Here is a 13346-nt window from a genome sequence, read left to right as displayed (position 1 = left end):
AGCCCTTTTCTTGCCAACTTCTGTGAGTAGGGCCGGCTTCCAGCTCACAGCTTGACTTTTGCTTTTAGCTAAGGCTTGACCATACTTTAGTTCAGGCCTCAGGCCTCAACTGGGCCTTTATCAGGGCCTGCACTTACTACAGTAAGTCTTCCCAGTCAGCTTTAGACTTAATTGGAAGTGTTTAGTAGAGTCAATACTTGTGTCGACTACAATTTACACTTTGTTTGGTTTCCCTGTTATCTCACACTTGGACTACTGCAGAAACTGATGAACTCCCCTTTTCCTCTATCCATCCTCTAAAATAAGGATGCCCCAAATGCAACCCACACAGAGCTCCGTGAGAGAGATAACATAATAGACCACTGGACTAGGAAATTGGGAAACCAAAATTCTATTCCCAGGTTCGCAAGTGACTCACTGAATGACCTTAAACAAGTCACTTACCCTTTCTGTGACTCAGTGTCCCATTTATAAAATGTGAATAGTGATGCTCTACTCATGGTGTGAACATTGAGAATTATGAGTGAACAACACTGTGTAAGTTACTTATTTTCACTGCAGTAGTATCTAGACACCAGAGTCCTACTGTCCTGAGTTCTGTACAAACATGTCATGCGGCAGTCCCTGCCCTAAAGAACTTACAAGCTAAGTAAGACTAAGACAACAGGTGGAAACAAACACACAGGACAGTACAAGCAAACAAATGAGATAACACTGGTCATCATGAGAAGCTGCCTAACCAAGTGCTACCTCTGCCGGCATCTTTCACACAGTTCCTGAGAATACAGCTCCCAGCACACAAATCTCTATTTCCATCTGAATAGCCTCCTACCTCCGGAGACTGGTTATTAAGTATTCTCTAGCACCAATCAAGTTGTTGCTGTTCACTGAAATCCTTTTATTTACACATATACCTACTCTCTGGAGCAGCGGTCCCCAACCTTTTTGGCACTAGAAAATAACTTGACCTGCCCCTATCTGACCCCACCCACTTCCTGCCCCCGACTGCCCGCCTCAGAATCCCCGACCCATCCTGCTCCTTGTCCCCTCACCATCCCCAGAGACCCCACCACCCTGGGACCCCACCCCTGCTCTCTGTCCCCTGACTGCCCCAACCCCTATCCCCACCCCGCTGAGTCCTGACAGAAACACCCACAATCCAACCCCCGCATTCCCTGCCCCTGACCGCTCCCAACCTCCGCCCCTCTCTGTGCCCTGACTGTCCCCAGGACTCCCTGCCCCTTAGTCAACCCCTGGCCCCAGCCTCTCCCCAGCTCCCTCCTCACCCGGGCCTCAGCGCCTTGCCCGACAGCTGCGCAGCTGAGCTCAGCCCCGCCCCTGACCACGCGGCTCTCCCTGCTCTGGAGAAATCATTTCTTGAATTTAATCTGACACCAGCCAAATGTTTATAACTCTTCACTAGGTCAGAGTCTGGTTTAGTTTTGTGAAGCATTAAGATATTGATAAAGGACAATTACCTCACCCATCTTGTCACCATAACAAAGAGTTTTCTCTATAACAGAACCAAATGGAGTTAGAAGAAGGCATCACCTCTTCAGAACCACTCCTCAGAATAAGGATTTGTGTTTAAGTTACCATCAGTTAATGAGCAAGAATTGTCAGCTCAAAGTAGGCAAGGCAGGTATCTTTCTAACAAGACATATTCCTGAATCATCCCATAGCATCTTTAGTTTATCACACCCACGTTTAGCAAAAACTACAAGCCCAGACTGTAATTGCTCAAGACAAACTATTGCAACAGCTCAACTAGTGTTTGGAGAGAGAGAGACGCTCTGCTCATCCCCAACACTCCCAGGGAAGCCTCCAGCCCTGGCAAGGTAGCAGAGCTGCCTGCCAGTTTACTTAAACCCAGCTCTCGGCACAGCAAGCCCATCCCGGCCAACAGCCCAAAGGGCATCGCATGCACCTCGCTGCCAGAGACCCCAGTCCAGGTCGGGACACTGCCGGCCCAATGACCCACCACAAGCAGGGGGCAAGCTCCCTCCACCGCAGCCGGCTCAGGGACTCCCCTCCCGCGGCTGCAGCTTCAGCGCCCAACAGAAGTGGCCACACTCCGGCGGAGGGAGCTCGCACGACCTGTGCCAGCCGGGGGAAGGCCTATGACCCGCCCTAGCGGCCTCCGGCTCCTCAGGGCAGCCCTCGCCCATCTTCCCGCCACCAGCCCAGCCCCCTCAGGCCCCTGCCTCCCCTTCTCCGCCCCCTCATGCCCCTGCCCACGGCCGGTGGCCTCTGCCCCCGGGCCCCACGTACCGTTCTGGCGGCCTCTGCCCAGGTCCTGCCCTTCTTCCTGCGGCCCTTCTCCCTCATGTCGCACGCGATGGGGGCAGCTGGCTCGGAGGCTCCCGGCCGATCCTTCCGCCCAGGGCGCTGGGGCCGCAGCTGCTCCGGTCCCGAGGGGGAGAGCGGTGGGTGGCCCTAGCTCCGAGCGCTGCAGGCTCCAGCTCCCCCTAGGGCCGCCGCTGCCATATTGGGCTCCCTACTGTACAGGAGCTGCGGTCATGTGACCCCGCCCGCGTGACTCCACCTACTGTACTGGGCACGGAGACGGAAGGCCCCGCCCCAGAGCGCGAGCCCAACGCCTGCGCTCTGCCCGTACTGCCCCCACCGCCGCGCTCTGACGGGGTCCCCGCCTACACCCCCGCCCCCAATTGCCACTCAAGGGCCTTTCCCAAACGAGAGCGGCTGCGGGCCCCCTTCTGCTCCCGGCTGCCACGGCCCATTGGGGCTGCCAATCACCTATGCCCCGCCCCTATGGCTCCATAGCCCGCCTACCCCCATCTCCAGCGGCCGGTTCCGCCTGCCGCCCCTATGTCCGACAGTTGCTAGCGCCTCCCACCCGCTCCTTGCTTACTCCTCGCTGCGGCTCCCCCATGGTTCTTCCTCAGTGCCACACGGTCCCCTCCCACAAACCGCCCTCCAACTGCCACACGCGCCCCTCCCCCACATTGCCACCCCATGATTCCCTCCCCAACCACCACCCCCAACTGCCACACGCGCCCCTCCTCCAAACCGCCACCCCCAACTGCCACCCTCAACTGCCACACACTCCATTCCCCCAACTGCCACACGACCCCTCCCCCAAACCACCACCCCCAACTGCCACACACTCCATTCCCCCAACTGCCATACGCGCCCCTCCCCCAACTGCCACACGCGCTCCTCCCCCAACCGCCACCCTGACTGCCACATGTGCCCCTCCCCGAAACCACCACCCCAACTGCCACACGGGCCCCTCCCCCAAACCGCCACCCCCAACTGCCACATGCTCCTCCCCAAACCGCCACCTCAACTGCCACACTCCATTCCCCCAACTGCCACACGCCCCTCCCCAACTGCCACATGTGCCCCTCCCCAAACCGCCACCCCAACTCCCACACGCGCCTCCCCAACTGCCACCCTGACTGCCACACGCACCTCCCGAAACCACCACCCCAACTGCCACGCGCCCCTCTCCTAAACCGCCACCCCCAACTGCCACACACTCCATTCCCCCAACAACCACATGCACCCCTCCCCCAAACCACCACCCCAACTGCCACACACACCCCTCCCTCAGACCCCCAACTGCCACATGTGCCCCTCCCCCAACCGCCACCCTGACTGCCACATGTGCCCCTCCCCGAAACCACCACCCCCAACTGCCACACGTGCCCTTCCCCCAAACCGCCACCCCAACAGCCACACACATTCCCCTCCCCCCACTGCCACCCCAACTGCAACACACTCGTCTCCCCCAAACAGCCACACTCAACTGCCGCACGCTCCCCTCCCCCAATTGCCACACACTCCCCTCCCCAAACAGCCACCCCAACTGCCGCATGCTCCCCCAACTGCAACACACTCCCCCCCCCCAACAGCCACACGCTGCCCTTCCCAACAGCCACCCCAACAGCCACACGTTCCTCCCCAACCGCCACCCCAACAGCCACACGTTCCCCTCCCCAACCACCACCCCCAACAGCCACATGCTCCCCTCACCCAAACAGCCACCCCAACAGCCACACACATTCCCCTCTTCCAACCCCCACCCCAACAGCCACACACATTCCCCTCTCCCAACTGCCACCCCACGGCCCACACGCTCACCTCCCCCAAATGCCACATGCTCCCCTCCCCCAAATCACAACCCTCAACTGCCACACACTCCTTGCTCCAACAGCTTCACACTCTCCTCCCGCAAACTTTTCCTCCCCCAATTGCTGCTACCAGTGGCCCCTCCCAAATGCCACCTACATCCATCCTGCAACTGCCAGTCCCAGCTGGTAGCCAGTCCATCACCCAACTGCCACTACTAGTGTTCCCTAACACCTGCCACCCATTGCCTCCCTCAACTGCTGCTCCCAACTGTCTCCCACACCCCTCCTAAAGTTTCCTCATTCCCATCCCTTCTCCCACTCGTCACTACATATTCCCAACTGTTACCCAGTATACACTCTTCAGTGCCATCCCTGATGCCCAAATGCCATCCCCTGATTCTGCTCCTGGTTCCCATCTGCAGCCCCCCATCTCTTCTCCCAGCATGATCATCCTGGCCACCACCCCTCGTTCTCAATTGACATTAACCTTCTCCCACTTTCTGCAGCCACAACGACTAGCATTTGTCATTCTCAACCCACATATAAACTTCTGATTCCAGCATTTGTCCCTTCTTTTCTATCAGAGGGGCCATCACACAAAACATCCTCCTCGCTGTCTGAATAGTAGCAGAGAGGAACTAATTATCACACAATCTGTACGTTGGTCCCAGTTACAAACGTGTATCACGCTTTTGTAATTCTGTCCATGCAATCTCTCACATGGCTGCTGTTCCATGTGTCTAATTCACAGGGAAAGGACACAGTGTCTCACACTGCACAGTACCATATGTCCCTGTTTTAATGGCAAGGGTAACGTGAAACCTTTATTGCTGTATATGTGTGGGAGCGCAGACAGTAGTGGGTGTTGTGCCAGAAGGAAATGAGGAAACTAAGGTTATGTCTACACTATGGACTTTATAGAGGCACAGCTGTATTGCTGTAGCTGTGCTGTTGTAAGGTCTCCTGTGTAGCCACTCTGTGCTGGCAGGAGAAAACCATCTCACCCTCGTAATCTTTTAATCGGTATACAGGTCTCTGGTTAAGGCTTCATCCACTAAGAAGAGCTCAGCGGTAAACGTTTATTCATAACCTTTTTTCAAAAGCTCCTTTGGTTTTAGATAGTCTCATGTGGTCGCCGTTTCTAAAAGGGGCAACAACCAGTTTTATTTTAAACCCATCTCCATAAACCGTTTTCCACACCTTCAGAGAATTTGAAGGGCTAACATCAGTGGGTCTGGTATGTATAGTTCTGTGGAAGCTATGGTTGTAACTCTTTATAAAGTCAAGTAACATGTCGATGTTGCGAAAGGTGTTATGGGCTGTAAAATGTCTCCACATAGTCCAAAGTGCCCATGGGGGTGGTGAAGGAGTCCATGTTTCCTCTCAGCATTTCCATGATTTCTAAAATACACATTCTTCTTCGAGTGATTGCTCCTATGCATTCTAGTCAGGTGTGCGCGCCGCGCGTGCACGGCTCTTCGGAACATTTTTTACCCTAGCAACTCCGGCGGGCCGGCTGGCGCCCCCTGGAGTGGCGCCGCTATGGCGCCTGTTATATACCCCAGCCGGCCCGTCCGCTCCTCAGTTCCTTCTTACCGCCCGTGACGGCCAGTTGGAACTGTGGAGTGCTCTCTGTCCTCCACAACCCTAGCTCTCACTACTTTTCTGTACATAGTTGTTTCATTACTTAGTGTAGTTAGTTCGTTCAGTTAGTTAGATAGTTTTAGGATAAGGATAAGGGGGTTTTTTCTCCCCTTTTTCCTCTACCGGTGCGGGCTCATGCCCAAGGCACCGGGCTTTAAGCCCTGCACATCTTGCCAGCGGCATATGCCGGTCGGGGATCCGCACGACTCCTGCCTCCATTGCCTCGGGGAGAGTCACAGGACAGATAAGTGCCCTATCTGTTTGGCTTTTAAGCCCCGGACGCGTAAGGAGCGGGACATTCACCTGAAGCAGCTCCTGATGGAGGCATCGCTCCAGCCCCCGGCACCGACCGCGCCGGCACTGAAGGCTTCATCGGCGCGTAGCGCACCGGCAGCCCCGAGCCGCTCCGGCACCGAGGCTCCTCGACCTCAGCCAGTGGCACCGGCGACCCGGCACCGCTCCCTCTCGCCATCCAGGAAGCGTAAGCCGGCGAAGGCAGCTGCAAAGACCCACGCTCAGGGTCAAGAAGCCCAGCCAATACCACCACCTACGGTACCGGCTGTGGCCGTGCACAGGATGTGCACCGTGCCATTGACTCCGGTGCCGCAAGGGCCGTCGAGTCTGGCACCACCATGCTCCCCGGCGCCGACCGCGGTTGAGCTGCAGCTGCCATCCACGCCTGAGACTTTCTCAATGGCGCGGGAGCTCATAGAGCTCACAGAGGCACCGAGCCTCCGGCCCCCGGCACCGCCGGTGCAGGCTGTTGTATCAGCGGGAAAACCGGCAATGATGATTCGGCCCCCTTCTCCGGACGGACAGCACAGACGACACTCCCGGTCCCGGTCTCGTTCCCGGTCCCGACGAAGGTCACCGTCCCGCCGCTCAAGATCCCGGCACCGCTCACCATCGCGGTACCGGTCGCCGTCTTGGCGCCGGTCGCAGTCCCGGTACCATTCAACACCGCGGTACCGGTCGCACTCCCGGCGTCACTCCAGGTCCCGATCGCCTTCGCGTCGGCACCGACGGAGGTCCGCTTCCCGGTACTGTTCCCGGCACCGTGACTCTCGCAGCTGCTCCCGGCACCGCCGGTCCAGATCCCGGTCGAGCTCCCGGCACCGGTCGAGCTCCCGGCACCGCGGCGGACGTTGGTCTCGGTCACCATCCCGGTACCGTGATGACTGGCACCGATCCTCGGCACCGTCCGGGGACAGGCTGCCACTTTCGACGGCGCAGTCCATCAGCGCCTCTGCACCCCCTTGGCCATCTCGCTCCGCGTCGGTTGCGACCGGGGCAGGCAGCAACGGGCACCTCCCACCTGCTCCACATGGTCAACCTCAGGGTGCACAGCAGTGGGGCTTCTGGGTCCCCTGGGCCCAATACGAGACTCAGGGGGTGCCTGTCCCTCCAAGGGCCCCTGCCTCTGAGCGCAGGGTACCAGAGGCCACCGTAAGTAGACCGCCCCCTTCGCCACCGGGTTCGGTTTCGATACCGCCTGACCCCCAGAGGCATCCTCAGCCCGAGCCAGCCGACCAACCGTTAGAAGATCCATCTACGGAGGCTGTAGTCCAGGGCTTATCCTCGTCGTCGTCACCAGACGAGGCGGTGGCCGGAGCACCAATAGACTTGAGGGCCCACCAAGACCTGCTCCGCTGCGTGGCAAAGGCCATCGATCTCCCCATGGCGGAGGTCCAGGAGGACGAGGACCCAGTGACGAACGTCATTGGAGCGGAGGCTCCAGTACGGGTGGCCTTACCGTTCATCCGTTCGATCCAAAAGAATGCCACGACAATCTGGCAGTCACCGGCATCCATCCCTCCTACTGCCCGCGGGGTCGAGCGAAAGTACTCCGTCCCCCCCACGGGATATGAGTATTTGTATACTCACCCGGCCCCAGACTCGTTGGACGTACAGTCGGTCAACGACAGGGAGAGGCATGGTCAGCCCGCCCCAGCGCTGAAGTCTAAGGAGGCGAGGCGGATGGATCTGTTGGGCCGCAAGGTCTACTCTGCTGGCGGTCTGCAACTTCGGATCGCCAATCAGATGGCTCTCCTCACCAGGTACGCCTATGACATCATGGTGTCCCTGGCGAAGTTTACAGAACTGCTCCCAACAGCCTCCCGCCAGGAGTTCTCGGTGCTGTTGGACGAAGGGAAAAAATCTTCCAGGTCCTCCATCCAGGCCGCTCTTGACTCCGCGGACTCGGGAGCAAGGACCCTGGCCTCAGGAGTGACTATGAGGCGCATCTCCTGGCTGCAGTCCTCCACCCTACCACCGGAGGTGCAGTACACGCTGCAGGACCTGCCTTTTGATACTCAGGGTCTGTTCTGGGAAAAAACTGATTCCCGGATCCAGACCCTGAAGGACGGTCGCATAGCCAACCACACTCTCAGGATGCATACACCGGCAACACAGCGCAGGTCCTTCAGGCAGCAACCCTCCCGGCCTTTCACTCAGCCACGGTACCGTCCCTACAACACCAGGCGGCCTGGCCTAAATCGCCGTCGACCATCCGGCAACAGTCGCAACCAGGCCCAGGCCCCTTCCAAGGCCCCTCAAGGGTCCAAACAGGCCTTTTGATAGGACGCCCGAGAATGGCCGATCACTCTTCCTACCGGATCCTACCCTTTTGTTTTACAACCGCCTTTCCCATTTCTTTTCGGCATGGTCCCAAATAACAACGGACAACTGGGTGCTTCAAACAGTCCAGTCGGGATACCGCCTTCAGTTTGTTTCGCCCCCCCGTTCCCACCCACCCTCCCTGTCCCTCTTCAGGGACCCCTCTCACGAGCAACTCCTCTTACAAGAGGTCCAGACTCTGTTGAGCGTGGGTGCCATAGAGGCAGTGCCTCAAGACAGGCGGGGCAGGGGATTCTATTCCCGATATTTTCTCATCCCAAAAGCGAAAGGAGGGCTACGTTCTATCCTGGACCTTCGAGAGCTGAACAAATATCTGCTCAAGCCCAAGTTTCGCATGGTCACCCTGGGGACCATCATTCCCTCTCTGGATCCGGGAGACTGGTTTGCCGCCCTCGACATGAAGGACGCGTACTTCCATGTCGCGATCTACCCTCCCCATCGATGCTACCTACGTTTCGTGGTGAACAACGCACACTACCAGTTCGCAGTGTTACCATTCGGCCTATCCACCGCACCGAGGGTGTTTACCAAGTGCATGGCAGTGGTTGCCGCAGCCCTCTGCCATCGTCATATACACGTCTACCCGTATCTCGACGACTGGCTGGTTCGCGGAACGTCTCGGCGGCTGGTAATGGACCAGATGACAGAAATCCTGTCTCTATTTCAACGGCTCGGTCTTCTCATCAATGCCGAGAAGTCCTCCTTAATTCCGTCGCAGCGGGTGGAGTTCATTGGAGCGGTTCTCGACTCCAAGTTGGCCAGGGCCTGCGTACCGCGATCTCGGCACCAGACACTGGTCTCCATCATTCGAGACCTCGTCACCTTTCCTACCACGACGGTGCGATCCTGCCTCCGCCTCCTGGGCCACATGGCATCCTGTACGTATGTCACCGCGTACGCGCGGCTCCACCTTCACCCGTTCCAGTCCTGGCTAGCGTCGGTGTACCGCCCGCATCGAGACCCTGTCGACATGGTGGTCACGGTCACCAAGCCAACCATCGAGTCCCTCAGCTGGTGGCTAGACCCAGACGTTGTGTGTGCGGGAGTCCCGTTCCACCCTCCTTGCCCATCCGCCTCCTTGCCCATCTGCCTCAGCGCTTGGCTGGGGGGCTCACCTGGGCGACCTTCACACCCAAGGTCTTTGGTCACCCCAAGAGCTCGCTCTGCACATCAACATCCGCGAGCTGCGAGCGATCCGTTTGGCGTGTCACACCTTCCGCACCCGCCTGCAAGGCCGCTGCGTGACAGTGTTCACGGACAACACGACAGCGATGTTCTACGTGAACAAGCAGGGCGGAGCCCGCTCCTCCCTCCTCTGCAAGGAAGCGCTGCTCCTGTGGGACTTCTGCGCGACCCACTCAATTCACCTGGAAGCGTCCTTTCTTCCGGGAATGCAGAACACGCTGGCCGACCATCTCAGCAGGTCGTTCCTCTCCCACGAGTGGTCCCTCCGTCCAGATGTCGTGCACACAATCTTCCGGAGGTGGGGGTTTCCCCAAATAGACCTATTTGCCTCCAAGGAGAACAGGAAGTGCCACCTGTTTTGCTCGTTCCGGGGTCACTCGCCAGGCTCCCTGTCGGACGCCTTCCTGTACTCCTGGACGGATCACCTCCTCTACGCCTTCCCTCCGTTCCCGCTCGTGCACCGAGTGCTACAGAAGCTTTGGAGGGACAGAGCCCACGTCATACTCGTAGCTCCGGCCTGGCCGAGGCAGCACTGGTACACCCTGCTGCTCGAGCTCTCCGTTCGGGATCCCATCCCCATTCCGTTATGGCCGGACCTCATCACGCAGGACTTCGGCAGACTCCACCATCCGAACCTGCAGTCCCTCCATCTTACAGCTTGGTACCTGCGTGGTTGACCCACGCAGAGAGGGACTGTTCGGCGGTGGTACAGCAAGTCCTGCTAGAGAGTAGAAAGCCTTCCACTCGCTCCACCTACCTTGCGAAATGGAAGCGATTCGCGCTCTGGTGTGACCAACGAGGCCTCAATCCCTTCGTAGTCCCTGTCCCTACCATCCTGGACTACCTCTGGTACCTTATGGAGCAAGGTCTGGCGGTCTCCTCCTTGAGGGTACACCTGGCAGCAGTGTCCGCCTTTCGTCCATCTACGGGAGGTCGGTCCGTCTTCTCCAACCAGATGGTTTCCCGCTTCCTTAAAGGCCTGGACCACTTGTACCCACCCGTGCGGCGTCCTGCCCCGACCTGGGATTTGAACCTCGTTCTGGCCAAGCTTATGGGACCGCCCTTCGAGCCCCTAGCCACGTGCTCTCTGCTCTACCTCTCCTGGAAGACAGCCTTCCTCGTCGCAATTACATCAGCGAGACGAGTCTCTGAGCTCCGTGCTCTAACGGTTGGTCCACCATACACCGTCTTCCACGGAGACAAGGTGCAGCTTCGACCACACCTGGCCTTCCTCCCTAAGGTGGTGTCGGCCTTCCACCTCAACCAGGAGATCTTCCTCCCGGTCTTCTTCCCGAAGCCGCATGCCTCACCTCGTGAGCAACAGCTGCACATCCTGGACGTCCGCAGGGCGCTTGCCTTTTACATCGAGCGGACGAAGCCCTTCCGACGTTCGACCCAGCTGTTTATAGCAGTCGCCGACCGCATGAAGGGCGAGCCGGTCTCCTCGCAGGGATATTCCTCATGGTTTACGGCATGTATTCGGACGTGCTACGAGCTTGCTCGCGTGCCGCCAAGCCGCCTCACTGCTCACTCGACGAGAGCGCACACCTCGTCGGCCGCCTTCCTGGCCCATGTCCCCATCCAGGACATCTGTAGAGCGGCTACCTGGTCTTCTGTCCACACCTTCGCCTCCCACTACGCGTTGGTGCAGCAATCAAGAGACGATGCTGCCTTCGGCTCCGCAGTATTACACTCCGCCACATCTCACTCCGGCCCCACCGCCTAGGTAAGGCTTGGGAATCACCTGACTGGAATGCATAGGAGCAATCACTCGAAGAAGAAGAGACGGTTACTCACCGTAGTAACTGTTGTTCTTCGAGATGTGTTGCTCCTATCCATTCCAGACCCGCCCTCCTTCCCCACTGTCGGAGTAGCCGGCAAGAAGGAACTGAGGAGCGGACGGGCCGGCTGGGGTATATAACAGGCGCCATAGCGGCGCCACTCCAGGGGGCGCCAGCCGGCCCGCCGGAGTTGCTAGGGTAAAAAATGTTCCGAAGAGCCGTGCACGCGCGGCGTGCACACCTGACTGGAATGGATAGGAGCAACACATCTCGAAGAACAACAGTTACTACGGTGAGTAACTGTCTCTTCTTGGAACTAAATGGTCGAATCTGCGCAGCAGTGGGACTTCTGGGGGCAGTGCTATACTCTGATTGGTAGAAGGCAGTAGGGGAAGCTCATGGAGGGGTCACACGACCCGCTTCTGGGCCTGTCACCCCACCCCAGAACTCCCTCCGATTGGTCAAATTGGCACTTGGGGCAGTCTTCTGCAGGTGAAACCCATCCTGATTGGTAGCGGGCGGTGAAAGGAGTTCTTAGAGAGATTACACAACTCACTTCCAGACAGATCACCCTGCCCCAGAACTCCCCCCCGATTGGTCAAATCTCCTCTTGGGGCGGTCCCGAGAGGGGATGAAACCCTTCCTGATTGGTAGAGGGCAGTGGGAGGAGTTCTTAGAGGGGTCACATGACACCCTTTGCTTCCAGTCATGTGCCTGTCTTGACCCCGGAAGTAATACCCCCAGGGGGCAGGTCTTAGGGTGACAGGTGGGTGGGGCCTGAGGGGTCCTGGGGAGGGACCTATGTTTGTTCGATGGTAGGCCCCTTATACTACTTTAAGGGTATGGAACAGTTTCCATATGAGGAGAGATTAATAAGTCTGGGACTTTTCAGCTTGGAAAATAGTTGATTAAGGGAGGATATGATAGAGGTCTATAAAATCATGACTGTTGTGAAGAAAGTTAATAAGGAAGTGTTATGTACTTTTCATAACACAAGAACTAGGGATCACCAAATGAAATAAATAGGCAGCAGGATTAAAACAAACAAAAGGAAGTATTTCTTCACACAACGGACAGTCAACCTGCAGAACTCTTTACCAAAGGATGTTGTGAAGGCAAAGACTATAACAGGGTTCAAAAGAGAACTAGATAAATTAATGGACAGGTCAATCAATGGCTATTAGCCAGGATGAGCAGGGATGGTGTCCCTGGCCTCTGTTTGCCAGAGGCTGGGAATGGGCAACAGGGGATGGATCACTTGATGATTCCCTGTTCTGTTCATTCCCACTGGGCACCTGGCATTGGCCACTGTCAGAAGACAGGCTACTGGGCTAGATGGACCTTTGGTCTGACCCAGCATGGTTGTGCTTATGTTCTTATATTCTCAGGTCTCAAGAGAAACTTTCATCTCTGGCAGACAGAAAAAACACCTTAGGGCTAGTAAATTGAGTCCTTTTGTGCTGGCATCACTGAGGAAAACCAGCAGGATGTTACTAAAAAAAGACAGTAAAAGACAGGGGTGGGGGAGGACTTGGAATTATAAAAGTCAAGCAAAACAATGCAATAACCATTTCCAGAGTTTAATATCTTATGTTAAGTTTTAGAAGTAAATTAAAGTTGATCCTTTCTCAAAAGAGCTAAAGATAAGCTGACATAGATCATCTGTTTCATCTTATGAGTGTGATCCATCATGTTGTTGTATTCAAGAGCTATATTACATTTCAAACAGCAATTTTTACATGCAACTTTCAGGTCAAAACTTCAAGCAGGCAGCAGAAGGTCCTTTAATTTCCACTCTAGCTATCAGCCTGAGCCAGCATTAAAGATTCAATCCACTGGCTTTCTGATTCGCTAGTGGCAAAACATCATCAGTAAACCGGCCAACAAGATAATATATAACTACATGGGGGGGATGGAGGATGTAAGTCATTTTCCAGGAAAGGTTAACACAAATGTTGAAAATTTTGCTAAGGGGGCAAACAGTGGGTGCTGTCACCATTGT

At 56.8% G+C, this 13346-nt stretch overlaps 1 protein-coding gene across 9 annotated transcripts in view; it reads right to left on the bottom strand.

Annotated features, from left to right (window-relative positions):
- Window positions 1–4344, bottom strand: part of ASXL2 (ASXL transcriptional regulator 2) — a 228384-nt gene extending 224040 nt beyond the window's left edge. For 7 of the 9 annotated variants that reach the window (XM_039531278.1, XM_039531279.1, XM_039531274.1 and 4 more), the window contains exon 1: window positions 2272–2582. Coding sequence is in view for 7 of the 9 variants with exons in the window: in XM_039531274.1 (XP_039387208.1) it covers window positions 2272–2328 (57 nt within the window). In the remaining 2 variants the exon portion in view is untranslated. Of the gene's footprint in view, window positions 1–2271; window positions 2583–2872; window positions 2903–4254 lie in introns of those variants that run through there. The other 2 variants (XM_039531275.1, XM_039531276.1) reach the window with 2 other exon arrangements.
- Window positions 4345–13346: the final 9002 nt, after the last annotated feature.

This window comes from Mauremys reevesii, linkage group 3 (genome assembly GCF_016161935.1).
Source record: "Mauremys reevesii isolate NIE-2019 linkage group 3, ASM1616193v1, whole genome shotgun sequence".
NCBI classification, from domain to species: domain Eukaryota; kingdom Metazoa; phylum Chordata; order Testudines; family Geoemydidae; genus Mauremys; species Mauremys reevesii.
The sequence above is the reverse complement of the archived record's forward strand: the minus strand, read 5'-3'. Positions and strand labels throughout refer to the sequence as shown.